Here is a 27,630-nt window from a genome sequence, read left to right on the forward strand (position 1 = left end):
TTATCACCCTAGCCCCAGTGCCTGGAACAGGGTCTGGCACATGAATGGTGTGTTCGAAGTAAATATTTGTAATAGATAAATAAATGAAACATCCTACAAGAGAAAGCTAGTATCTGGAACTCACCCATCAACAGAACCTAAAAGCCGAAGACCTTTAGCCTGTCTCCACCTCTGAACACACCCAAGCCCGGAGGAGCCAGCAGAGGAAAAAGAGGAACAAAGGTGGGGAAGGGAGCAGGTGGTGCCCACCAAGTAAGGAACCCTGAGGCTTAGGCCGAACCTGAGCTGGAGAAGGGACTAATCTAGCAACTGAGTGTGAGATTAAAGTTTAGATTTGTCTGGCCTGGATTTTGTAACACCTAAACAAGAGTTATTCTATTCTTTTTTTTTTTTTTTTTTTGAGATGGAGTCTAACTGTCCCCCAGGCTGGAGTGCAGTGGCGCTACCTCAGCTCACTGCAACCTCTGCCTCCTGGGTTCAAGTGATTCTCATGCTTCAGCCTCCCAAGTAGCTGGGATTACAGGCGCACACCACCATTCCCAGCTAATTTTGTATTTTTAGTAGAGATAGGGTTTCACCATGTTGGCCCCCTGGCTCACGCCTGTAATCCCAGCACTTTGGGAGGCTGACATGGGCAGATCACAAGGTCAGGAGATCGAGACCATCCTGGCTAACATGGTGAAACCCCGTCTCTACTAAAAATACAAAAATTAGCTGGGCGTGGTGGCAGGTGCCTGTAGTCCCAGCTACTCAGGAGGCTGAGGCAGGAGAATCGCTTGAACTCCAGATGCAGAGGTTGCACTGAGCCAAGATCAATGCCATTGCATTCCAGCCTGGGTGACAGAGAGAGCCTCCATCTCAAAAACAAACAAACAAACAAACAAAAAACCTGGAAACGAATTTAAGAATTATTATTTTTTAAAGTACAGCTTTAAAAATGCCCCTTTCAAATACATCAGTGTTATATTAAGGCAAACCCACTTCAGAAGCACAAAGTTAATTTCTTATAATTCCAAGAAACATGTGAATGTTAAAAAAAAACCCAAACACCCGAAAAGGGATCAAACTCAAGATAGTTTGTAACATTTTATTGCAAAAAGAAGGGCAGAGAACAGCCTTCTTCTTCATACCTGTTCACTGCAGTAATTTTTAGCAGCTCTCCTGTGCAAAGAAGTCTAATCAATGAATCAGCATACGGGCCACAAATACCTTCTCAGTGCGGTTTCACCTAGAATACAAGCACTCAGAAGCACAAATTTAACTGAAGTGAGAAACCAGGCCATTTTGTAGCTTCGGTTTTTCTACCAGTAATATATTAATTTCTTGAAATAGCCTAATAATTTAGTTCTACTATCAAAACAGAAGCCCAATCTGGGAGAACAATTATAGAAGTCAAACTAATTTCAATCATATTAGTATAGGAATTCATATTAGTATAGGCTAATGATTCATATTAGCAGAGGCATGAGGATCGCTTGAGCCTAGGAGTTTGAGACCAGCCTGGGAAAGACAGTGAGACTCCATGTCTAATTTTTTCTTTTTTTAAATAAAGAAATTCAGAGAGAAGAAGGAAGCAGATTGATATGCGTCTATCCAAGAACAAAGTTTGTGTGCCTGTACATACAACACGACTATGAACCTTCCTTCATGCAGCTCACAATCTAGTAGCGAGAGGGAACCACGAAAGCATGAGCCCCCACGGTGAGGAAAAAGGCGCACATCAGAGAAAAGAAAAATGCTGTGATGATCCAATGGCAGGAGCAGCGCGCATCCACTTTCTTTGTTTTTTTGAGATGGGATTTCGCTCTGTCTCCCAGGCTGGAGTGCAGTGGCTTGATCTCAGCTCAGTGCAGCCTCAACCTCCGAGGCTCAAGTGATCTTCCCATCTCAGCCTCCCAAGTAGCTGGGACTACAGGCGTGCACCACTACACTTGTTTAGTTTTTGTAGAAACAGGGTCTCACAATGTTGTCAAGGCTGGCATCCTGAAGGGCAGGTGGGGCTTCATCCTACAGAGATGAAAGGCAGAAGAAGCTCAGAGCCCAAAGCAAAGTGGTGGAGGACAAGGGCATCTTCAGAACAGAGTGGCTTGGCTGAGACAACCAGTAGGATGCCACCAGGCAGAGGTGTGGTGGAGAAACAGGGCCACAGGGTGAATGCTCACGTGAGGAGCAAACCACCACAGAACACGACAGAAACACAGTGTACTAAATCAGGCTTCAAATCGCAGCCCTGCAACTTGAGAGCTACCACAGGTAACCCAGAAAGGGAGCACGGACAGCACCGCCCACTGCCTGAGGCTATGAGATGGACCAGAAACCTGTGCTTACTAACAACCTGCCTTATTCTAGAAGGAATTCAGGAAACACAAAGACACTCACAGTACAGCAAAATAAAGTAAATGTGAATCATGTTGGCTGAGGAGAAAGTGAAGAGTCTAAGACTATGTCATAAAGTTTACCTCTACTCTAAACTCTCATTACTGGCAAGCCACCAATCTGACTTTAAATTTTCTAGCAGCTAAATTGAAGAGGAAAATGTAATCGGGTAAACGGTTTATAAGATGCAAACAAAACAGAACAGCCACCACAGTTGCTGAGAACACGCGCAGCTCCAGCTCCAGGAGAAACAGGGTGGCCATCTCCTGGGGCTGCCCCGCAGCAGGCACGTGAACCCCAAAGCCAGCGTCTCTCAGGGTGAACGGTGACTACGGGTTTCATGGGGCCACATGCCTCCAGCACAAGCTGAGGAAATCTCCCAGGGCAATTCAAGAAACAGGGTCTCACAATGTTGCCCAGGCTGGTCTCAAACTTCTGGGCTCAAGCGATCCCCCTGCCTCAGCCTCCCAAAGTGTTGGGAGGTCAGATGTGAGCCACTGCACCTGGCCCCGCACGCATTTTATAGAGGAGGGCTTTGCATCCTGAAGGGCGGGTGGGGCTTCATCCTGCAGAGATGAAAGGCAGAGAAAGCTCAGAGCCCAAGGTAAAGGGGGGCGCCTAAGAAAAGTGACTCCATTGGGACCACGGTGACAGGGTCCCGATACACAGCTTGGGTTAAGCCAGACACTGATTTCAAAGTATTTCAGGAATGGTGGACTCAGCACCTGTCAGGCAATTCTCTCTCTCAAGCAGGCTCCTGGTAGATATTTAGTAGCAGCTGAAATCAAGATTATGTTCTGACTGACACTTGCTGATGGCTAAAGAGCTATATATGCTTTGAGGACCAGCTGAACTGGGGCAGGACTAACACCCTCTGGTGAAAATACGGGAACCCAAACACACAAGTCAGAGCAGGAGGTGTCTCCCCCACCCCCAAACAATAATGCTGACCTTTGATTTGGGTTAAGCGCCTAGCCCAGCAGTGTGAGTGTTCAGTACGTAGAAACCATCATCACCATCATCAGGTAATGGAAATCATCAAAGCTTTGAGCTGGCTTGTTAGCCAAGAATAATGGTAGTGTATTAGCTACTACTAATACTCACAGCTGACAATTACTGAGCACTTGCTCTGTGCCAGGAATCACGGGAAGCACCTCCCATGCATTTCCTCAATACTCCCTCCCAGTAACGGCAAGGACACAAACCTGGTAAAGCCAGGACTGAAATCCAGGCAGGCCCCAAAGCACTCCAGTGGAGGCTGCCAAGGTGGGCAGGCTATCATGCTAATGAGGTCCAGTATTTGACCACCACTCCTAGTTGAGCAAGTTTAACAGAAAACCTAAAACTAAACCTAAAATCTAAAAATTTGAGCAAATGCATAAAAAGCAGGCTGTTAAAATGGATCATAAATCTTGCATCACTCACTGGAAAACCACTCAAAATAAACGTCTCTGAGACATGGCCTCTGAGGAGGGCACTCCGTGTGGCTCGTATCACCCTGGTGACAAACCACTTGAACCTGGGTGGTCATCTGACCATATTTAACAGATGATGCACAGAGCCATTTGCATCCACTGTGGTCAACATTTAGGAAGTTTTAAGCTAAGATTTGCCAAATTGTAGCCTACTGGATTCCGGGTTCTCTTGACATCTCTTTCTAGTAGCCATGTCTTGCACTTCCCGAGTATAAATGAACAGAGATGCAAATAAAAAAAGGAGGATTTAAGAATAATGAAAAGAGAAAAATCAAGAAAGCACAATCACTAGCGTAGAGATAACAGAATTTCTGAATTCCCTGAAAACAATCTATATAAATGCATGTGAAATAATACACCAGCATCTGTGGCCCACACGTCACATATTAGGAACTGATGTCATAATATAAGGTAAACATGTTACTCTGAAAACACAAATCCTCACAAATCATTAGGCAGTAAGGCTGAATCCAGCACCCCCCCACCCACAGCGCAGTGAGGCAGTGTCTAGCAGCCGTAGTGCTCCCCGCGCCCCAGTTCAGTCTCTGGCAACATCAGATACTTCCCATTAATAACGAGGAGCCTTTCAACATTTTCACATCATCTCAAAACTGACTCCTTTTCTAGCTTAAATGGCACGGATCTGGAAACGCAAACGATACACAGAATCAGAAAAGATGACTGCCCCTGAGGGATTACAGAAAAAGCAGCAGTCAGGTGTTCAATGAAGTAAAATGTATCCAATGATAGCTCAGGGGAGAGGGATCAATCGAGCTGAAACTGGCAAGAACATAACTCCAGGGAGCTCACAACACCCAAGGACCCAGATTTCCCGCTGCCAGAACGCCCAGTATTCGCACACTGATAAGAACACCTCCCCGAAACTCCCCTGCCAGCGCCTCCAACACCCCCAATCCTTTCCGGAGGAAACCAGTCCCAGTTTCTGCAGTTCCTGTAACAGCCACGTTCCCACACAAGTGATGCCTGAGCTTCCCAAGCCTTCCAACAATCACCCCCCAGTGCCCTCGAAGGTCTATTCAGAGAAGTCACCAAGCTGCAGTCACCGAGGAAATTCAAGGACCTCCAACTTACCAAAAGGCTTTCGGCTGTACAGAGCTAACCTTCCTATTCCCCTTCTAAACCTACAACCTAGTTTTCATTTCTCAAGAAGCCTTTCCCTGTGCTCACGCACGCAGTTGTTAGCTGGCTCGGTGAGGCACTCCAAGCAGTAACAGCAGTAGCCACAAAATAAACCAGAAGCATCTCCACCATGAAGCAGTAATAATAATTTGTCCTAATGATTCCTTTGTCCTTGGAAAATCAACTTCAGATGAAGAAAGTTATCCACTGTTAGCAGGGCATGCTCGCGGCTTCTTGGTCTGGAGGCCCAGGTCCCACTGGCCCACACACGGTTGGAGACAGCTTGCTGAAGCTCGGCGTCTGGTATCACTCCACTGCTGTCTTTATCAACCCTACAACAACATCAAGACCAAATAAGCTGGCGATTGAAAGTTCAGGAAAAGCAAAACAACGTCTCCTGTCAACCCTGCACCGACTCCGGAAGGCTCCCTCCTGGAACCTCCGCCTCTCCCATTCCGCTGAGGAGTACAGGAGAATCAAGGAAGTGCCCCATGAGCGGACGTCCAAGTGTGGTCTTCTGCTAAGAGATCAATCGTCTTTGTCTCTCTTTTCCCACCTCAATCCTTCCCTTCCTTCCCCTCCTGGCCTGTCTGAATTCCCATTTGCACCAGTTTCCCTTTTTCACAAACAAGAAAAGATTCCCTCAGATAACTAAGCCATTCCCTGGCCATGAGTTACTATAGCTTCGGTCATTCATTCAGTGGAAAAGCGACCAGGGACAGAAGGCGCCGCCATAAAGGTCACCTGGCCCGACCAGACGCCAGGTCGTTGCTTCTTCCTTGGCTGCTGACATTTTAACACAGGCCCAGGCAGTCTGTTTCCGCTTTCCCCAAACAAGCACCCTGGAGACCCTCCCCCTGACGGCTCTTGAGGCGAGAAAAAGGGCCTAGCCCAAGAGCCGGTGGCCGCGACCTCGGGTCTGCAGTGGCGCACTCTGCACCTTAGGAAGGGCCCGATGCACAGGACAGGGACCGGGCAGGAGGCAGGGACGGCCACAGCAGACCGGGCAGGGGACGGGGGAGACTGCGAGGGACCCGGCAGGGGATGGGGGCGGCCGCGGGGGTCGGGGCAGGGGATGGGGGCGGCCGCGTCGGTCGGGGTAGGGGTCGGGCGCGGCCGCGGGGGTCGCGGCAGGGGACAGGGGAGGCGGCGGAGGTCGGGGCAGGGGACGGGGGAGGCCGCTGGGGACCCGGCAGGTGATGGGGGTGGCCGCGGGGAAACCGTCAGGGAACGGGGGTGGCCCGGCGGTTGGGGCAGGGGTCGGGGTCGGGGTGGGCCGCGGGGTCGGGGCAGGGGTCGGGGGCGGCTGCGGCGGAGGCGGGGGTTGCCGGGGCAGTGCCAGCCCGCACTTCTGGAAGACGTTCCACAGGAAGCTCTGGTCGGGCAGCGCCCCGCCCGGGGCCAGGGCCGTAGGAGTAGGCGGCCAAGAGCCAAGGCGCGCTGCTGGGATGAGGCGCCTGCGGCAACGGGAGACCTCTCAGGGCGACTCCGCTTCCGCCTCTGTCGGGGGCAGAGCCTGGCGTTACCGCCACTTCCGGGGGCGGAGGAAATGTGCGTTGTCCGGGATCCTCCGGCGCAGGCCACCTGCGCGCGGGGCCGGGTAGGCGCTTGGAGAAAATGTCCCGCGCCGCCACCCGGGACAGGCAGTGATGGAGCAGGGATTTAGTTTGCCTTTTAGTTCTTGTATAAAAAGAAGTTTTGACGTGAATATGAGTCACGCTAACAGTCGGAAACTCTGGGCGGGGCGCGGTAGCTCCCGCCTGCGGTCCCTTCGCTTTGGGAGGCGGAGGCTGGCGGAGCTCTTGAGCCCAGCAGTTGGGACCAGCTTGGGCAGCGTGGCTAGACCCCATCCCTACAAAAATTACAAAAAGTAGTCGGGCGTGGTGGCGGGCTCCTGTGGTCTCATCTACTCCGTGGACTGAGGCGGGAGGATCGCCTGAGCCTGGGAGCTCGAGGCTGCAGGGAGCCGAGATCACTGCAACACCAGCCCGGTGGACAGCGAGACTATGCAAAAAAGAAAAAAAAGCAGGCCGGGTGCGGTGGCTCACGCCTGTAATCCCAGCACTTTGGGAGGCCGAGGCCGGTGGATCGCCTGAAGTCGGGAGTTCGGGACCAACCTGGCCAATATGGAGAAACCTCGTATCTACTAAAAATACAAAATTAGCCGGGCGTGGTGGCGCACGCCTGTAATCCCAGCTACTTGGGAGGCTGAGGCAGAAGAATTGCTTCAACCGGGGAGGCAGAGATTGCAGTGATCCGAGATCAGGCCATTGCACTACAGGCCTGGGCAACAAGAGCAAAACTCCGTCTCAAAAAAAAAAAAAAAAAAAAAAAGGCAAAACACAATTCGAGTGGGAAGGGCAGTGTGCAGCGTTCTCCATTGTCTGTTCCGCTCCGAAAAGCTTCTCTCCTTTAGGTTTAACCTGCTCCCTCACGCTCTGCATCAGCGCCGCCCCCGACCCCATGCAGTTGGAAACACTGGGCGCATTCCTGCGGGGCCCCTTCCCGCCCCAGTGGTGGTGCAGCCCTGTCTCCGCCGAGACAGCACTGCCTTCGTGCTGGACACAGTTCTACGGTGGAGCCTGGAGTGCTTGTAGCACAAATCCCCAGAATTGGGAAGTGCCCAGCTTTGGGCCACTGTGATCACTGGGTCTTTCCCGCGCGCGTAGTCTAATGCCGCCTTCCACGTCAGTCCTGTGTCCTGTACCCCAGTTCAGGATACTACAATTATTTTCATTATTTCATGGGGTTATTCCAGCTTTTCAGGTTCTTCAGTGCCTCATTCCATGAACGCTAACTTTTTTCATCCTCATAGTTCCTAGGGTTGTCTCTGAATTTTCACCCAGTTGCCTACCAAGATGTTGTCTGTGTCTACTGCAGGGGACGGTGCAGGTCTGAATAACTTACTCACAGCTCACCTTTTTGGTGCCTTTGATCCGTGTTAGGAATTATCCACATCTCTCTGAGCAATATTCTGCTTTTTATATTGACCCAATTATTTTACTTCTTTGGTAGTCTTTTCTCCTAACACATACGGGTTCACTTTGAAACCTTGAAACTCACATTTACAAAACATTTTCAGTATGAAACATCGTTCCATGACTCATTAGTGGAGTACCATCAACATTTACATTTCCAAACCACCCACTGCCCAGTGGTTTTCTTGGTCTCAGTACTCATGAAAACGGTCTGAAGGTTTATTTTGGGTTCCTAAGTAGTAGACACACACACACAACACTGTCTGTCAGTTATTTCTCGGAAACTAAATCAGCCCTTCTGTTGCCATCCTATCATGCTTCGGGGGTGCCTGTGCTAGTTTTTAATTCTTTGTCCTAACACTTAAATGTTTGCTCAAATGCCCATATTAATACTTCCTCTTAGTTTACAAAAGGATTTACTTTCTTACTGGTTGGGATGAAGCTGCCTGAGGTTGCCACCTGTTATTTTTCCTTCATTTATTGGACCATGTCATCCCATTACACGTCTGCCATGGAGGTTTTCAAACTGTGGTCCCTGGACATGTTAGAAATGCAAATTCTCAGGCCGAACCAGGACTGAATAGGAAGATCTGGGGTAGGGTCCCTCCAGGACTGAATCGGCAGATCTGGGGTGGGGTCCCCCAGAACTGAATCAGAAGATCGGGGGTGGGGTCCCCCCAGGACTGAATCGGAAGATCTGGGGTGGGGTCCCCCCAGGACTGAATCGGAAGGTCTGGGTTGGAGTCCCCCCAGGACTGAATCGGAAGGTCTGGGGTGGGGTCCCCCCAGGACTGAATCGGAAGATCTGGGGTGGGGTACCCCCAGGACTGAATCAGAAGGTCTGGAGGAGTGTCCCTCCAGGTGATCCTGTTACACAAGTTAGAGAACCACGGCATTAGGGGTGGCAATTTGACAATTCTTTTTTTTTTTTTTTTTTTTTTTTGAGACAGAGTCTCGCTCTTGTTGCCCAGGCTGGAGTGCAGTGGCGCACTCTCGCACTCTCGGCTCACTGCAACCTCCGCCTCCTGGGTTCAAGCGACTCTCCTGCCTCAGCCTCCCGAGTAACTGGGATTACAGGCACCCACCATCATGCCTGGCTAATTTTTTGTGTTTTTAAGAGATGGGGTTTCACTATGTTGGTCAGGCTGAGACAATTCTTAAACTGTCATTCTTTACTCACTTATTTGCAGGAATTCTTCTGTAAAGAACTTTTCCTAATCAACAAGGTTTCCCTGAATTGCAATTTGTAGAGAAAAGACAGGATAATCGCTGATCTTCCTTCAAGTGTCCATTCCCAGTGTTAGGAGTTAGTGCCCTAGGTACCTCCAAGAGTGACCAATTACATGTGTTTGTTTGGTTGGTTTTGGCTTTGAAACCATCACTATGAATTCATGGTTTTCATGTATTAGAGACCACTTTCTAGGTGCTTGATATGTCTACTGCTACTGGGGCAGAGCTAGGAAATGTGTCTACGGTAAAAGAACAACAAATGAGTTCACGCTTGTATTTCTATTTCAAATTTAGTATATGGTTTTACACCTTTTTCTCAGAAAAAATCTTGTTTTATTTTTTGAGGTAGAGTTTTGTTCCTTTTGCCCAGGCTGGAGCGCCGTGGCACAATCTTGGCTCACTGCAATCTCTGCCTCCTAGTTCAAGCGATTCTCCTGCCTCAGCCTCCCGAATAGCTGGGATTACAGGCACCTGCCACCATGCCCAGCTAAGTTTTGAATTTTAGTAGAGATAGGGTTTCACCATGTTGGCCAGGCTGGTCTCAAACTCCTGGCCTCAAGTGATCTGCCCACCTCGGCCTCCCAAAGTGCTGGGATTACAGGCATGAGCCACCACACGTGGCCAGAAAAATCTTAGTTTTAACATTAACATAATTAGTTATTAGCTTTAACTCCCACCCCACATAATTTCAAAGGATTAATTCCAATAAGACAAGTAACAAGGAGATGATTGATTGAAATTTAGGATTTCAGTGGCTCTACTTGTCTTTAGACTATGGCTCACTAAATCTGCACACTTGAAGTGCTGTGTTCTAGCGATGCTCTGATGACACATGAAGTAATAGGCGGCATGACTGTCACCAGCCTGATGTGCAGTTGGGCTGCAGAACCCTGTGATGCTGCCTAGCCCAGCCAGCCCCAGGTCACTCCTCAGACTCAGACTCGATTCTGACACCACCAGCACCCGGGTCTCCAGTATTTTATTATACTTAAAATATAATAAAAAAATTAAAAACACACAAAGAGTCAATAACAGTTAATACAATCTTGAGGAAGAGCAAAGTCAGAGGACTCTCACTATTGGGTATTGTGCCTTAATTTAAAGCTACAGTAAATAACACAAGGTGGGACTCTTGAAAGAAACATGGACCAATGGAACAAATAGAGGCTCCAGAAACTTACACAGATAAATTTGATTTATGCCAACATTAGGAACTTCTGTTCTGCACCAGCATGGCTAAGATGAGAAAGGCAGAAATATCAAATCATGGCCTAACTGTGGAGCAGTGGGAGCTGGGGTGCATGTGAGGGGGTCCTGCAGCTGGACACAGGGGACTCAGGGAGGCAGTGACCCAGCGATGCAGCCTCTAGCACATGCCCAACAGAAATGTGTATGTAAATTCACCCAAGAAGAGCATCTGAATGTTCACAGCAGGTGTATTCATTGCCCCAAACTGAAGACGGTCCAAATGCCCATTGACAACAGAATGGATGAATAAACCGTGGTGTGTTCATGGGACAGAATCCAACAAGGCAGCAACAGTAAACAAGCTTCAGGTGCAGCCACAACAGGGTGAGCCTGGCGTGATGCTGGCGTGATGCTGGCGAGAGGCTGGCGTGATGTGGGTGTGATGCTGGCGTGATGCTGGTGGGAGGCTGGCGTGGTGTGGGTGTGATGCTGGCATGATGCTGGCGGGAGGCTGGCGTGATGTGGGTGTGATGCTGGCGTGATGCTGGAAGGAAGGAGGGCACCGGTGCCTCCTGCCGGGGCCACGTGCATGGAATTCAGAACTGGGCAGTGCCAATTGGCACCCGGGTCAGGATAGTGGTCCCCGCGGGGGTCAGGTAACTGCTCCACAGAGGGAGTTGCCAGGGTCCTGTTTTTGATCTCAGTCCTGGTTACATAGAGAGAACCAGAAAGCGTCTGAGACAGGGCTTCATTAGTTTAGAAATTTATTTTGCCAAAGGTAAGGACATTTCCTGAAAAGAGGAACACAAAACCACAGGAACAATCTGTGGTCCCTGCCTCTATTCAAAGATAATTTTGAGGGCTCTGAACAGTAAAGAGGAAAAGTGGGTTGGAGGGGAAAGAGGGAGGATGTGGCCCATTATGGAATCCAGTCCCTGCCTTTATCCAAAGACGATTTTGAGGGCTCTGAATTGTAAAGAGGAGAAGTGGGCTGGAGGGGAAAGAGGGAGAGTGTGGCCCGTTATGGAATCCAGTCCCTGCCTTTATCCAAAGACGATTTTGAGGGCTCTGAACTGTAAAGGGGAGAAGTGGGCTGGAGGGGAAAGAGGGAGGGTGTGGCCTGTCATGGAATCATGTTGCAAGAGAAAGAGAGCAGGCAGGGGGTTGGCCCATGATGTGTCCCTTTTGAGCTCATTACCTTGGCACTTTATGGAGAGCAGCTACTGGTGGAGATGCTTTTATCCATAGCCCTCTACTTAGGAACAAAAGGAAAGGCCACTTCTTGCATGATTCAGCTTCCAGTTTAAGTTTTTCCTTTTGGCAGAGTGCACTGGGGTCCCAAGATTTTATCATCCTTTCACATAGCTTTGTTCACAAAACTTACTGAGTTACATGCTATTTGTCACAAGCCATGAAAGTTTTCTTAAAACACAACGATGTTATGAAAACAGTCCCGGCCGGACGCAGTGTCTCACGCCTGTAATCCCAGAACTTTGGGAGGCTGAGGCAGGAGGATCACTTGAGGTCCAGAGTTTGAGACCAGCCTGGACCACATGGCAAAACTCTGTCCAAAATACAAAAATTAGCAGAATGTGGTGGTGCATGCCTGTAATCCTAGCTACATGGGAGGTTGAGGCACAAGAATCGCTTGAACCTGGGAGGTGGAGGTTTCAGTGAGCCAAGATCACATCCCTGCACTCCAGCCTGGGTGACAGTGTGAGACTCTGTCTTAAAAAACAAAAATCAAAAAAAAAACAAAAAAAACTCCCACTGAAATGCACTCATGACACCTAAATAAGTAGTTTAAAACCAACCATTATTTTAAAATCACTCTGCTTTTAAAGACATCTCAGTGGAAGTAAACCTGTTTCAATTGATGGCATTATTTGCTAAACTCTGGATGAGTGTTTTCTCTCTGCTTGGACAAGCTCCCGGGTGTCGAAGGGCAGATGGGTTGATGAGATTGCATTTGGCACACATTGTCTCACACACGCACAGCCCGATGGTGTTTGCTTACACGGAGGCCCTCCATTCCCTTGTGGGGCAGGGAAGATGGTCAGAGTGGGACCAACTCCCTGGGAGAATGGCCTGCATTGCCCCATCCACAGCAACCTTTCCGGATTTTTTGTCAACTTCATCCTCATTCTCTACAGAACACGAAAGTATCCAGAGTTCCGCAGAAAACAGCTGGGGACAGGCTTCCTCCTCTCTGTCCCCCACCAGACTCTCTTGCAAGCTCACCGTGAGATGGCTTTGCCATGGTGCAGGTGGAGGATGGAGGAGTCCTGTGCCCAGGTCGCCATGGTCCTGAACCAGAACTGTGGAACGGGTGGGAAAAATACACCAGAAGAATGTTCCCCCGAATTTGTGTTTTTCTGTTATGATTAGACATGCAAGGCAGAGAGCTCTTGACACAACCATGTGTCGTGGGTCCTGTCCTGACAAACGCGTGGCCCTGTCGCCAGCTGCTGGTGCTGGGTGGAGAGCTGTGAGCCTCCTCTTTTATCCTGGCTGGAGAGAAAGCAGTTTCACCTGCACACGCATGTGGGGTCACTGCCTTATCATGAAGCAGAGTGACCCCTTGTTCCCATTACTCCAAAGGAGCAAAAATGCGTCTCTGGAAACCCTCAGAAGGTTTTCTCTGGAGTCATCCACGCTCATGGGGTGCATTTGATGAGGCCTTGTGAGTGACACCCGAGTGACCTGAAAGGGGGCAAGAAGGTGAGACCCAGCGCAACCCTCCGACCCTGACGACTGCGGGGTTTCAGAAGCTTGATTGTACCACCTCGTTCTGGGGATCAGCCTCTACGCCTGTGTTTCCCTGGTGTAAGTGATTTGTGCACTGTCTGGATCAGGTCCCAGTACTTGTTTTTGACTCACAGTTTTGCTTTACCCCACCCCCAGCACTTCATCCATGAGGTCGTTTGTGGGCATGATGGTTTTGGTAACCGTTGAAGTAAATATGTAGCTGTAAAAACACAATGCATATGCGTGTGCTGCCTAAAGCTTCTTGGGAAGCCAGGGCCAGGTCACCCCAGTTTGGGACAAATCCTCACCTGCTCTATAAGCCCAAGAATTCTGGTCCTCTGCAGGCACCGGGGGAATTCTGGTCCTCTGCGGGCACCGGGGGAATTCTGGTCCTCTGCGGGCACTGGGAGAATTCTGGTCCTCTGCGGAGGGCTCTGGGGTCGGCAGCATAAGGGCCCCCAATGAAAGCATCCACACCGGAGCCCAGAACCCGCCTCAGAAGCACATGCAGAGTCTTCTGCAGGTTTACTCTGATGGATGCTGCTGTGTCTTCCCAACAACCGGGAGACATCGGCTAAAACCAGATTCAAGAGTTTTTCTACAAGACCATGGCAGTGCGGGTGATCAGCATGCTCTGGCCAAGTGGCCAGGGTGCACATGGCTGCAGCTGCTGTGTGGGTGACCTGCCACCATCTGTCCAAATGCCAAGTGCACTTGCCTGGGATCCTGCACTCCAAAGCCTACTCACACACAGAGACTGGTGCAAGAGTGCAGAAACGGGCAGCCTTCAGGTTCAAGGCCGTCTGTTAGCACCGTGGCCCTGGCCCCTATATCTTCAACATCAGACTGGCTAAGTCCACCATGGCTTCCTAGGAGCCAGAGCATCCGCTGCTGTCCAGAGCCAGTGGTGGCTCCAGTGTATGGCTGAGGAGGCAGCCGGTGCCCTGTGTGTGGGCTCTCGCGCCCTGTGTGTGGGTGCCCATGCCCTATGCGTGGGCTGTAGTGCCCTGTGTGGGTGCCCGTGTACTGTGTGTGTGGGTGCCCTCATGTCCCTTGTGTGGGTGCCTGTGTCCTGCATGTGGGTGCCCGTGTCCTGTGTGTGGTACACCCATGTCCTGTGTGTGGGTGCCCATGTCCTCTGTGTGGGTGCCCATGTCCTGTGTGTGTGGGTGCCTGTGTCCTGTGTGTGTGGGTGCCCGTGTCCTGTGTGTGTGGTGTGCCCGTGTCCTGTGTGTGGGTGCCCATGTCCTGTGTGTGGTGTGCCCATGTCCTGTGTGTGTGGGTGCCCATGTCCTGTGTGTGGTGTGCCCGTGTCCTGTGTGTGTGGGTGCCCATGTCCTGTGTGTGGTGTGCCCGTGTCCTGTGTGTGTGGTGTGCTCGTGTCCTGTGTGTGTGGGTGCCCGTGTCCTGTGTGTGTGGGTGCCCATACCCTGTGTGTGTGGGCTCTTGTGCCCTGTGTGCGTGGATGCCCGTGTCCTGTGTGTATGAGTGCCCGTGCCCTATGTGTGAAAACTTGTGTGCTTGCTTTGCTCCCAGCAGAGGGAGGCTCCCTCTGTGCCGTCTGCTCTGCCCATGCGTTTCTCTGGTGCTGCTTTCCATGAACACAGCCGGGGACTGACACTCCCAGGGCCCAGGGGTCTGCTGAGTCATGGATAAAATCATTGATTGGAAAACTCACCATCAACTGCTGGGGCTTCCAGGGAAGCTAGGGAAGCCCATAATACTCTCGTGCACCTGCAAACCCAACACCATTCCCACGCTGCCACGACTCAGAGGTTGGCAGTGTGTGGTGGACGCCAGTTGTGGCAAGGTGCGGGCAGGAGCCTCTGAAGAGACTGTGGGCTTCCCGCTGGGCTCCTCCCACAACACGTGGGAATACAATTCAAGATGAGATTTGGTTGGGAACACAGCCAGACCATACCAGTATTGTTCTGTACTTGTTTTCATACCACACTGTCTTGACTACCAAAGCTTTATATCAATCTTGATATCTGGTAAGGCGAGTCCTATACCTCATTCTTCTTCTTCACGACTATCTTGGCTATTCTTAGCCCTTTGCAATTTTACATAAATTTTAAAGTCAATATGTAAAGTTCTGCAAAATAAGTTTGTTCGACTTTATAAATCTATTTGAAGCAGAGACATATATACTTATATTCTATTATACATTCTGTATCCAGCAAATTATAAAATTTGCTTATTCTAATGTATCTGTAGATTCTTCTGACTTGTCTGTGTAAATATCTGCAAAATATCAACTTTGTTTATTTTCATACTTGGCTAAGAGCTCCAGAACAAAATTGAAGGTCAGTGGTGATGGCGGGCATCTTTGCCTTGTTCTGGACTTCAAAGGAGAAGCTTTTAACCTTTCACTATTGATAATACCGTTTGCTGTGGGTTATTTGTAGACACTCCTTATCAGATTAAGGAAGTTCTTTGTCATCTAGGTTTGCCTATTTTTTTAATTGCAAATTAATGCTGAATTTTATCAGATGCTTCTGTATTAACTGAAACAATCATATGATTATTCTTCCTTAATCAGTTAGTGTGGTGATTACATATTACATGAATTCTTACACTAAATCAACATTATTTTGCTGGATTAGCTCTACTTAATCATTATGTAGTATTCTTTTCATGCATTAGTGGATTTAGTTTGCTAATAATATAAATCTATGTTCATGACTGATAACTGGCCTGAAATTTTCCTTGCCCATGCTGTCCTATTTTTTTAAAGTTAAGCTATCACCTTTAAATGAGTTGAGAAGCAGCCCTTCTCTTTATATTATCTCAAATAGCTCATATAGATTAGGATTATATGTGCCTTGACTGTTTGATAGAAGTTAACCAAAAAAGGTTTTTGGATACCTAGTAGTTATAGGACTATTTAGTTATTTGCTATCATATTTCTGAATAATATATTTACACTGCCATTTCTGAACATTTTAGAGCATTACGCCTTAACTTCCTTTTGAGGTAGTTCAGGATTTAACTCTTACATTCTTCAGTCTTACCCCTTGTGCCCTGTCTTCTGTCTTCCCAATAGATATATCACTATTTTTGTTGGCATTTTAATAAATAAAATTTTCTCAAACATACTATTATTTCTGCAGTGAAGCATATAAATGTGCATATTCAGTGGAAAAATTAAAGGTTATAAATAGCCTCGTATCAGTTCAAGTTAGCTTCTCTCCAAATGAGTGAAGTCAGACCACTTTATGCAACTAAATGAGCTTTCCAAAAAAGAATTGGTTTGTTTTCCAACCTTCATGGATTTTGGAATTGCAAGTATCTTCAAGTGTTCAATTTCTCGGGGGTTCCAGGTCTGGCACATGTTTTGTCAGTAACCACCCAACAGGCACTACATTGTACTATCCTTTGTGATGCTAATCTGTTCCCTCTTGTCTATCTACATTTCCAAAAAATTGGTGAACTCTCTTTTCAAAGAGTATTTCCCTTGCAGTTCTCTTTGTTCTTACTAGTTGATACCATTTTAAAACTTTTGCTATTATTTTAGCAGTGTTTGTGGAGGGTTCAAACCTTCATTTTTAACATAAAATCCTGGAATTTAGTCTTATTAACACTGTAACATTTTATTTTATTTTATTTTATTTTTTATTTTATTTATTTTATTTTACTTTATTTTATTTATTTTATTTTATTTTATTTTATTTTATTTTATTTTATTTTATTTTATTTTATTTTATTTATTTTTGTAGAGACAGGATCTCACTATGTTACCCAGGCTGGACTCCAACTCCTGGCTTCAAGCAATCTTCCCACCTATGTCAGCGACTCCATCTTGAATAGGGACTGGGTAAAATAAGGCTGAGGCCTACTGGGCTGCATTCCCAGGAGGTTAGTCATTCTTAGTCACAGCATGAGATATGCGGTCAGCACAAGATACAGGTCACAAAGACCCTGCTAATAAAATAGGATGCGGTAAAGAAGCCAGCCAAAACCTACCAAAACCAAGATGAGGATGAAAGTGACCTCTGGTCATCCTCACTGCTCATTATACTCTAATTATAATGCATTAGCCAGCGCCATGACAGTTTACAAATGCCATGGCAATGCCTGGAAGTTACCCTATAAAGTCTAAAATGGGGAGGAACTCTCAGTTCTGGGAAATCCCAGCCCCTTTCCCAGAAAACGTGTGAATAGTCCGCCCATTGTTTAGTATATATTCAAGAAACAACTCTAAGTACACTCAGTTGAGCAGCCCATGTTGCTGTCTGCCTTTGGAGTAGCCAGTCTTTTATTCCTTTACTTTCTTAATAAACTTGCTTTCACCTTACTCTATGGACTCTCCCCAAATTCTTTCTTGTGTGAGGTCCGAGAACCTTCTCTTGGGGTCTGAAGTGGGACCCCCTTCCAGTAACACCTAGACCTCCCAAAGAGCTGAAATTGCATATGTGAACCACCGTGCCTGGCCTACACTGTAAACCTTGGTGCTTTACTTTCTGAATGTGTAAGAACACTCAGAACCAATGCCATGCTAGTCTGAAAGAATCCTCAAAGGGGGCCAGGCGCGGTGGCTCACGCCCGTAATCCCAGCACTTTGGGAGGCCGAGGCAGGTGGATAACCTGAGGTCAGGAGTTCAAGACCAGCCTGGCCAACATGCTGAAACCCCGTCTCTACTAAAAATACAAAAATTAACCAGACATGGTGGTGGGCACCTGTAATTCTAGCTTCTAAGGAGGCTGAGGCAGGAGAATTTCTTGAACCCAGGAGACGGAGGTTGCAGTGAGCTGAGATTGTGCCACTGCATTCCAGCCTGGGCAACAGAGCAAAACTGTCTCAAAAAAAAAAAAATCCTCAAAGAGAACTTTCCTTAAAGTGCTGTTTCAGCAGGACGTTGTGAACATAATGCTGTTTTTCACAGACTTATCCTCCAATGTTGAGATTCTCCATACCTATTTTAAAGACAAAAGGCCTGGTTACCTATGGTATCTGTCAGGAGACCGCAGGTAAAACTTCCCAGTCTGCTGGGTCTTGGGGCTGAGCTCCAGAGGGAAATGAATTGCTCTTGTGAAAAAGTCCTCCTATGAGGGAGTATTAAAGAAAACCTCAATGTGGAGGGGAAAGAAATGAGGCTGGTGGCAATGAGGAGAAGGGAACAGGGCAACTGAAAAACAGGATAGGCCAGGCTCCATGGCTAAGCCTGTAATCTCAGCATTTTGAGGGGCTGATGCAGGAGAATTGCTTGAACCCAGGAGTTTGAGACCAGCCTGGGCAATATAGTGAGACCCTATCTCTACAAAAAATTAGCAGGGCATGGTGGCATGCACATGTAGTTCCAGATACAGGGGAAGCTGGGATGAGAGGATCACTTGAGCCCAGGGGTTTGAGGCTGTAGTGAGCCATGATGGAGCCACTGCACTCCAGCCTGAGTGACAGAGTGAGACCCTGTCTCAAAAAAAAAGAAAAAAAAAGAGAAGAAAAGAAAAGAAAAAATAGGACAGATGGGTTGCAGAGGTGACTAGCGAATCACAGCAACCAAGGCTTAGGGGTCAGGAAGAAACTTTTAAACTATTTGACCATATGCCAATCTCTATGAGTGGTTCAGTCAAAGGGGTTGAGCAGATAGGGCTGCATGAAGGCAAATAACTTGGCTCCCCTTCAAAATAATATTTTTTATTATACTTTAAGTTCTGGGGTACATGTGCGGAACATGCAGATTTGTTACATAGCTATACATGTGTCATGGTGGTTTGCTGCACCCATCAACCCGTCATCTACATTAGGTATTTCTCCTAATGCTACCCCTCCCCTTGCCCTCCACCCCCCAACAGGCCCCAGTGTGTGATGTTCCCCTCCCTGTACCCATAGGTTCTCATTGTTCATCTCCCACTGATAAGTGAGAACATGCAGTGATTGGTTTTCTGTTCCTGTGTTAGTTGCTGAGAATGACGGTTTCCAGCTTCATCCACGGCCCTGCAAAGGACATGAACTCATGATTTTTTATGGTTGCATAGTATTCCATGGTGGATATGTGCCACATTTTCTTTATCCAGTCTAACGTTGATTGGCATTTGGGTTGGTTTCAAGCCTTTGCTGTTGTGAATAGTGCTGCAATAAACATACATGTGCCTGTGTCTTTATAGTAGAATGATTTATAATCCTTTGGGGATATACCCAGTAATGGGATTCCTTGGTCAAATGGTTTTTCTATTTCTAGATCCTTGAGGAATTGCCACACTGTCTTCCACAATGGTTGAACTAATTTACACTCCCACCAACAGTGTAAAAGTGTTCCTATTTCTCCACATCCTCTCCAGCATCTGTTGTTTCCTGACTTCTTAATGATCACCATTCTAGCTGGCATGAGGTGGTATCTTACTGTGGTTTTGATTTGCATTTCTCCCATGACCAGTGATGATGAGCATTTTTTCATATGCTTGTTGGCCACATAAATATCTTCTTTTAAAAAGTGTCTGTTCATATCCATCACATACTTTTTGATGGGGTTGTTTTTTTTTTCTTGTAAATTTGTTTAAGTTCCTTGTAGATTCTAGATATTACCTCCTTGTCAGATGGATAAATTGCAAAAATTTTCTCCCATTCTGTAGGTTGCCCATTCACTCTGATGGTAGTTTCTTTTGCTCTGCGAAAGCTCTTTAGTTTAATTAGATCCCATTTGTCAATTTTGGCTTTTGTTGCCACTGCTTTTGGTGTTTTAGTCATGAAGTCTTTGCCCATGTCTACGTCCTGAATGATATTACCTAGGTTTTCTTCTAGGGTTTTTATGGTTTTTAGGTCTCACATTTAAATCTTTAATCCATCTTGAGTTAATTTTTGTATAAGGTGTAAGGAAGGGACCCAGTTTCAGCTTTCTACATATGGCTAGCCAGTTGTCCCAACACCATTTATTAAATAGGGAATCCTTTCCCCATGGCTTGTTTTTGTCAGGTTTGTCAAAGATCAGATGGTTGTAGATGTGTGGTGTTATTTCTGAGGCCTCTGTTCTGTTCCATTGGTCTATATCTCTGTTTTGGTACCAATACCATGCTATTTTGGTTACTGTAGCCTTGTAGTATAGTTCAAAGTCAGGTAGCATGATGCCTCCAGCTTTGTTTTTCTTGCTTAGGGTTGTCTTGGCTACATGGGCTTTTTTTTGGTTCCATATGAAATTTAAAGTAGTTTTTTCTAATTCCGTGAATAAAGTCAATCATAGCTTGATGGGAATAGCATTGAATCTATACATTACTTTAGGTAGGATGGCCATTTTCACAATCTTGATTCTTCCTATCCATGAGCATGAAATATTTTTCCAATTGTTTGTGTCCTCTCTTATTTCCTTGAGCAGTGGTTTGTAGTTCTCCTTGAAGAGATCCTTCACATCCCTTGTAAACTGTATTCCTAAGTATTCTATTCTCTTTATAGCAATTGTGAATGAGAGTTTGCTTGTGATTTGGCTCTCTGTTTATCTATTATTAGTGTATAGGAATGCTTGTGATTTTTGCTCATTGATTTTGTATCCTGAGACTTTGCTGAAGTTGCTTATCAGCTTAAGAAGTTTTGGGGCTGAGATGATGGGTTTTCTAAATATACAATTATGTCACCTGCAAACAGAGGTCATTTGACTTCCTCTCTTCCTATTTGAATACCCTTTATTTCTTTCTCTTTCCTGATTGCCCTGGCCAGAACTTCCAATACTATGTTGAATAGGAGTGGTGAGAGAGGACATCCTTGTCTTGTGCCAGTTTTCAAAGGGAATGCTTCCAGCTTTTCCCATTCAGTATGATATTGGCTGTGGGTTTTTTCATAAATAGCTCTTATTATTTTGTGATATGTTCCATTAATACCTAGTTTATTGAGTGTTTTTAGCATGAAGTAATGTTGAATTTTATTGAAGGCCTTTTCTGTATCTATTGAGATAATCATATGGTTTTTGTCATTGGTTCTGTTTATGTGTTGGATTACATTTATTGATTTGTATATGTTGAACCAGCCGTGCATCCCAGGGATGAAGCCAACTTGACTGTGGTAGATAAGCTTTTTAATGTGCTGCTGGTTTCAGTTTGCCAGTATTTTATTGAGGATTTTTGCATCAATGTTCATCAGGGATATTGGCCTGAAATTTTCTTTTTTTGTTGTGTCTCTGCCAGGTTTTGCTATCAGGATAATGCTGGCCTCATAAAATGAGTTAGTGAGGAGTCTCTCTTTTTCTATTGTTTGGAATAGTTTTAGAAGGAATGGTACCAGCTTCTCTTTGTACCTGTAGTAGAATTTGGCTGTGAATCCATCTGGTCCTGGGCTCTTTTTTGTTGGTAGGCTATTAATTACTGCCTCAATTTCAGAACTTGTATTGGTCTATTCAAGGATTTGACTTCTTCCTGGTTTAGTCTTGGGAGGGTGTATGTGTCCAGGAATTTATCTATGTCTTCTAGATTTTCTAGTTTATTTTGTAGAGGTGTTTATAGTATACTCTGATGGTAGTATGCATTTCTGTGGGATCTGTGGTGATCTCCCCTTTGTCATTTTTTATTGTGCCTATTTGATTCTTCTCTCTTTTCTTCTTTATTAGTCTGGCTAGCAGTCTATCTATTTTGTTAACCTCTTCAAAAAACCAGCTCCTGGATTCATTGATTTTTTGAACGGTTTTTCATGTCTCTATCTCCTTCAGTTCTGCTCTGGTCTTAGTTATTTCTTGTCTTCTGCTAGCTTTTGAATTTGTTTGGTCTTGCTTCTCTAGTTCTTTTAATTTTGTTGTTAGGGTGTCGATTTTAGATCTTTCTCCTGCTTTCTTCTGTGGGCATTTAGTGCTATAAATTTCCCTCTAAACACTGCTTTAGCTGTGTCCCAGAGATTCTGGTACATTGTGTCTTTGTTCTCATTGGTTTCAAAGAACATCTTTATCTCTGCCTTCATTTCGTTATTTACCCAGTAGTCATTCAGGAGCAAGTTGTTCAGTTTCCATGTAGTTGAGCGGTTTTGAGTGAGTTTCTTAATCCTGAGTTCTAATGTGATTGCACCATGGTCTGAGAGACTGTTATCATTTCCATTCTTTTGCATCTGCTGAGGAGTGTTTTACTTCCAATTATGTGGTCAATTTTAGCATAAGTGCAATGTGGTGATGAGAAGAATGAATGTTCTATTGATTTGGGGTGGACAGTTCTGTAGATGTCTGTTAGGTCTGTTTGGTCCAGAGCTGAGTTCAAGCCCTGAATATCCTTGTTAATTTTCTGTCTCATTGATCTGTCTAATATTGACAGTGGGGTGTTAAAGTCTCCCACTATTATTGTGTGGGAGTCGAAGTCTCTTTGTAGGTCTCTAAGAACTTGCTTTATGAATCTGGGTACACCTGTATTGAGTTCATATATATTTAGAATAGTTAGCTCTTCTTGTTGCATTGATTCCTTTACCATTATGTAATACCCTTCTTTGTCTTTTTTGATCTTTGTTAGCTTAAAGTCTGTTTTATCAGAGACTAGAATTGCAACTCCTGCGTTTTTTGCTTTCCATTTGCTTGGTAAATCTTCCTCCATCCCTTTATTTTGAGCCTATGAGTGTCTTTGCACATAAGATGGGGGCTCCTGAATACAGCACACTGATGGGTCTTGACTCTTTATCCAATTTTCCAGTCTATGTCTTTTAATTAGGGCATTTAGCCCATTTACATTTAATGTTAATATTGTTATGTGTGAATTTGATCCTGTCATCATGATGCTAGCTGGTTATTTTGCCCATTAGTTGATGCAGTTTCTTTATAGTGTCAATGGTCTTTATATTTGGTTCTTTTTGCAGTGGCTGGTACTGATTTTTCCTTTCCATATTTAGCACTACCTTCAGGAGCTCTTTTAAGGCAGACCTGGTGGTGACAAAATCCCTCAGCATTTGCTTGTGTGTAAAGGATTTTATTTCTCCTTCACTTATGAAGCTTAGTTTGGCTGGATATGAAATTCTGGGTTGAAAATTCTTTTCTTTAAGAATGTTGAATATTGGCCCCCATCTCTTATGGCTTGTAGGATTTCTGCAGGAGATCCACTGTTAGTCTGATGGGCTTCCTTTGTGGGTAACCCGATCTTTCTCTCTGGCTGCCCTTAACATGTTTTCCTTCATTTCAACCTTGGTGAATCTGACGATTATGTGTCTTGGGGTTGCTCTTCTTGAGGAGCATCTTTATGGTGTTCTCTGTATTTCCTGAATTTGGATGTTGGCCTGTCTTGCTATTTTGGGGAAGTTCTCCTGGATAATATCCTGAAGAGAGTTTTCCAACTTGGTTCCATTCTCCCCATCACTTTCAGGTACACCAATCAAACATAGGTTTGGTTTTTTCACATAGTCCCACGTTTCTTGGAGGCTTTGTTCATTCCTTTTCATTTTTTTCCTCTAATCTTGTCTTCATGCTTTATTTCATTAAGTCGATCTTCAATCTCTGATGTCCTTTCTTCTGCTTGATCAGTTCGGCTATTGATACTCATGTATGCCTCACGAAGTTCTTGTGCTGTGTTTTTCAGCTTCATCAGGTCATTTATTTTCTTCTCTAAACTGGTTATTCTAGTTAGCAGTTCCTCTAACCTTTTATCAAGGTTCTTAGCTTCCTTGCATTTGGTTAGAACATGCTCCTTTAGCTTGGAGGAGTTTGTTATTACCCAGCTTCTGAAGTGTACTTCTGTCCATTTGTCAAACTCATTCCTTGTCCAGTTTTGTTCCTTTGCCGGCAAGGAGTTGATCCTTTGGAGGAGAAGAGGCATTCTTGTTTTTGGCATTTTCAGCCTTTTTGCTCTGGCTTTTCCTCATCTTCATGGATTTATCTCCCTTTGGTCTTTGATGTTGGTCACCTTCAGATGGAGTTTTTGTGTGGTCTTTCTTTTCTGTTGATGTTGATGCTATTGCTTTCTGTTTGTTTCTTTTCCTTCTAACAGGCATGCCCCTCTTCTGCAGGTCTGCTGGGGTTTGCTAGGGCTCCACTTCAGACCCTTTTTGCCTGGGTATCACCACCAGAGGCTGCAGAACAGCAAAAATTGCTGCCTGCTCCTTCCTCTAGAAGCTTCATCCCAGAAGAGCACCTGCCAGATGCCAGCCAGAGCTCTCGTGTATAAGGTGTCTGTCGACCCTGGCTGGGAGGTGTCTCCCAGTCAGGAGGCACAGGCATCAGGGTCCCACTTAAGAAGTCAGTCTGCCTCTTAGCAGAGCTTGAGCGCTGTGCTGGGAGATCTGCTGCTCTCTTCAGAGCCAGCAGGCAGGAATGTTTAAGTCTGCTGAAGCTGCACCTACAGTCACCCCTTCCCCCAGGTACTCAGTCCCAGGGAGATGGGAGTTTTATCTATAAGCCCCTGACTGCAGCTGCTGCCTTTCTTTCAGAGATACCCTGCCCAGAGGAGAGGAACATAGAGAGGCAGTCTGGCTATGGAGACTTTATGGAGCTGTGGTGGGCTCCACCCAGTCTGAACATCCCAGTGGCTTTATTTACACTGTGAGGGGAAAACTGCCTACTCAAGCCTCAGTAATGGTGAAGGCCCCTCCCCCCATCAAGCTTGAGCATCCCAGGTAGACTTCAGACTGCTGTGCTGGCAGCAAGAATTTCAAGCCAGTGGATCTTAGCTTGCTGGGCTCCATGGGGGTGGTATCTGCTGAGCTAGACCAGTTGGCTCCGTGTCTTCAGGGAAGTGAATGGTTCTGTCTTGCTGGTGTTCCAGGCACTACTGGGGTACAATAAAAAACTCCTGCAGCTAGCTCAGTGTCTGCCCAAATGGCCACCCATCTTTGTGCTTAAAACACAGGGTCCTTGTGGTATAGGCACCTGAGGGAATCTCCTGGTCTGTGGGTTAGAAAGACCATGTGAAAAGAGTAGTATCTGGGCTGGAGTGCACCATTCTTCACAGCACAGTCCCTCAGGGTTTCCCTTGGCTAGGGGAGGGAGTTCCCTGACCCCTTGCACTTCCCAGGTGAGACAATGCCCCACCCTGCTTCTACTGGACCTCCGTGGGCTGCACCCACTGTCTAACCAGTCTCAGTGAGATGAACTGGGTACGTCAGTTAGAAATGCAGAAATCACCCACCTTCTGCGTTGGTCTCACTGGGAGCGGCAGACCAGAGCTGTTCCTATTTGGCCATCTTGCCCAGCAGGGGCAAATGAATATTTCTTAAACATTTATTCTGGCCGGGTGCGGTGGCTCACGCTTGTAATCCCAGCACTTTGGGAGGCCGAGGCAGGCGGATCACGAGGTCAGGAGATCGAGACCACAATGAAACCCCGTCTCTATTAAAAAAAAAAAAATACAAAAAATTAGCCAGGTGTGGTGGCGGGCGCCTGTAGTCCCAGCTACTTGGAGAGGCTGAGGCAGGAGAATGTAATGAACCTGGGAGGCGGAGCTTGCAGTGAGCCGAGATTGCGCCACTGCACTCCAGCCTGGGCAACAGAGCGAGACTCCGTCTCAAAAAAAAAAAAAAAAAAAAAACACACATTTATTCCATGTGTGCACAGAGGAAACACTGAGTGAGATGGCAGGGCAGAGAAAATGGCTAGAACTGGTGGCCTAAGGCTGTCTTCCTAGGGTCTGGAGACATGCAGCCCCTGCTACAAATTTGCAGAACTTATTTAGTTAAACAAAACTCTGTACGTAACCCAATGCATCATTTTTATTGGTCTTCTGTGAGAGCATAGTGCAGATCTCACTCCCTTCTCAAACTGCAATTAGCATATTTCTTTCTTTTAAATTACTCGTCACACTCCAGTGATTCTGGTTGCAATTGCACAGGGCAACTGTCCAGTTAGCCCATCTCCACCCTGACTCAGGATGGGACACAGCCCTGAGGGAACTGGCAAGCAAGGTCTAATCAGCTACACATGGGTTGTTATCTGAGGCATCAGGTCCACCCTCTTTAAGTGAGTCTAGAAGGAATTGGGCCTAAGATATTGAACTAAAGGAATAAGACAAGAGTAGGAAACTCCTCTACAACACAGAAACAGAGCTTTTTTCCTTGGGTTCACATGTCATGAGACCAGAGAGGAGGCACCAGTTTGAAGGCTGATTAGTTGTGAACCAGGATAGGAGATTGCAGGAATGGGGAAGGCATTTAAGTCTTAGGGGATGGCATGAGTAAAATCCTAGGAGCATGGACTGCCTAGCTTGTGCAGTTTGGTGTGGTCAGAGGGTTAACTGTCAGGTGGGGTGACTGGAGGGCCCGCCAAGGCCAAACCATGACTTCATGCTTTCTTGAACCGTGGAAAGATTTTAAGCAGAGGAAAAATAGGCTTAGACCCACAGCCTGACTCCCAGAGTGCTGGCAGTGGGAGACAATTTGGGGAGCTCCTGCTGACAAGTAATTAGACACTATGGTTTCTGTTATATTTCAGCCTGTTCATCCTTGAGTAGAAGCAACAGAAGATAATACCCAAATGCTGACTGCCATTGTGGAAAAAACTCACCCACATCCTGCCTGTAGTTAACGGCAGAGGTACTGCATCCTGAAGTGTTGGAATGGTCTAAGGAGGCTGCTGATTTGGATCTCACTGGCTTACATGTTCATCGAAACCTCTTTCCTATGGATTCATGCATATGCCTGGTTTTTGTCTAATGTCAGATCTGAGGTAGAGTGAATGTGTGCCCTTCCCCATTACAAACACTTGGATTGATGTCTTCTCTTGGGTTAGAGAATAGAATTTCCTTCTGAGGATAAAGTGGACAGTGTGCATTAGATCTATCCCATGAAATTCCTGCTGGTTATGGTGGATGGGAACCAACCTCACTAGGGTGAAAGTTAAAATTCATCACTGATTGAATTAGAACAATTGTTCATGCTGTTCAAGAGCAGAGAACAGTCTGATATCTGAAGAGTTTAGTTGAGCCCCAAAGAACAATTTTTCTCTCCTGTTCTCCTAAGTTTTCCTCTTGAGTTTTTCCCCTGTGGAAATTATTATCCTGTTTGCAACATTGAAAGTTTCGATTGACATTTCCTACACTTGCAGGTTTTTAACACAAACCGTTCAGTTTGATGACAATATAACCAAATCCCAGGGACATGAATAAAACACTCCTTTTAAATTTTTATGAGATTGCCTGAGTCCTTTATTTCATTCTAGTTAACCTGAGAATTTAGATAAATAACACTCAAGTCATGTTTATTGGGAATGAACTCATCTATAAATAATCATTGCCCTTGAAAATAAAACACATTTGAATAGTGTGCTCTAATATTTTAGCAGAAAGATGGAAATTCCTAGTTCTTGGATGAAAGCTGTTAGGTGGTTCTTTTGCACAAGCTAGAAGCCTAGCAAACAAGCAAATGTTAACACTAGGAGGTGAAATCCTAACAAAGCCTCAAGGAGTAGCCAAAACCAGTTGTGCTTGTGTCAGGAAATCACTTACACCAGTATGCTTCTGGAATAATCGTGTTAATTGATTTACTCTTTTTTGGAGGAGCCAGGGAGAAAATTAGACCTAATTTTCTTAGCATAATCTTGTAGAGTAGCAAAGGCCAAGAACACAGTTACTGAGGGATTATACTCGATTTGGATAGCCTGAGCCAGAACAGTCTGCCATGC

The 27,630-nt window shown here is 46.1% G+C and overlaps 1 protein-coding gene and 1 long non-coding RNA gene across 7 annotated transcripts; both read right to left on the reverse strand.

Annotated features, from left to right (window-relative positions):
- Positions 1-370: 370 nt before the first annotated feature.
- Positions 371-6,950, reverse strand: LOC134731707 (basic proline-rich protein-like). Of its 6 annotated transcripts, none has more exons than XR_010114188.1 (3): positions 6,341-6,829; positions 4,944-5,323; positions 371-4,494 (listed from the first exon to the last, which is right to left on the reverse strand). XR_010114188.1 is itself a non-coding variant. In XM_063611850.1 (3 exons), exon 1 carries the CDS (start codon positions 6,839-6,841, stop codon positions 6,215-6,217), a length of 627 nt encoding a protein of 208 aa, XP_063467920.1. In that variant the 5' UTR covers positions 6,842-6,950; the 3' UTR covers positions 371-1,161; positions 1,963-2,007; positions 4,944-6,214. The 6 variants fall into 6 exon arrangements, 5 of the variants coding, with proteins under 5 accessions (XP_063467920.1, XP_063467918.1, XP_063467911.1 ...); XM_063611850.1 differs by having other exon boundaries at positions 371-1,161; positions 1,963-2,007; positions 4,944-6,950; XM_063611851.1 differs by having other exon boundaries at positions 1,224-1,242; positions 1,963-2,007; positions 4,944-6,950.
- A 3,211-nt stretch (positions 6,951-10,161) lies between these two features.
- On the reverse strand, positions 10,162-25,538 carry LOC134736270 (uncharacterized). Its single transcript, XR_010120160.1, has 2 exons — positions 25,145-25,538; positions 10,162-13,090 (listed from the first exon to the last, which is right to left on the reverse strand). It is a non-coding gene; the product is annotated as an uncharacterized lncRNA (long non-coding RNA).
- Between the last annotated feature and the right edge of the window lie 2,092 nt (positions 25,539-27,630).

The sequence above is a fragment of the Symphalangus syndactylus genome, chromosome 1, assembly GCF_028878055.3.
Source record: "Symphalangus syndactylus isolate Jambi chromosome 1, NHGRI_mSymSyn1-v2.1_pri, whole genome shotgun sequence".
NCBI lineage: Eukaryota > Metazoa > Chordata > Mammalia > Primates > Hylobatidae > Symphalangus > Symphalangus syndactylus.

Coding starts and splice junctions, on each gene's coding strand:
- LOC134731707 (XM_063611848.1), bottom strand. CDS start 6,841: ATGGGGTCTAGCCACGCTGCCCAAGCTGGTCCCAACTGCTGGGCTCAA.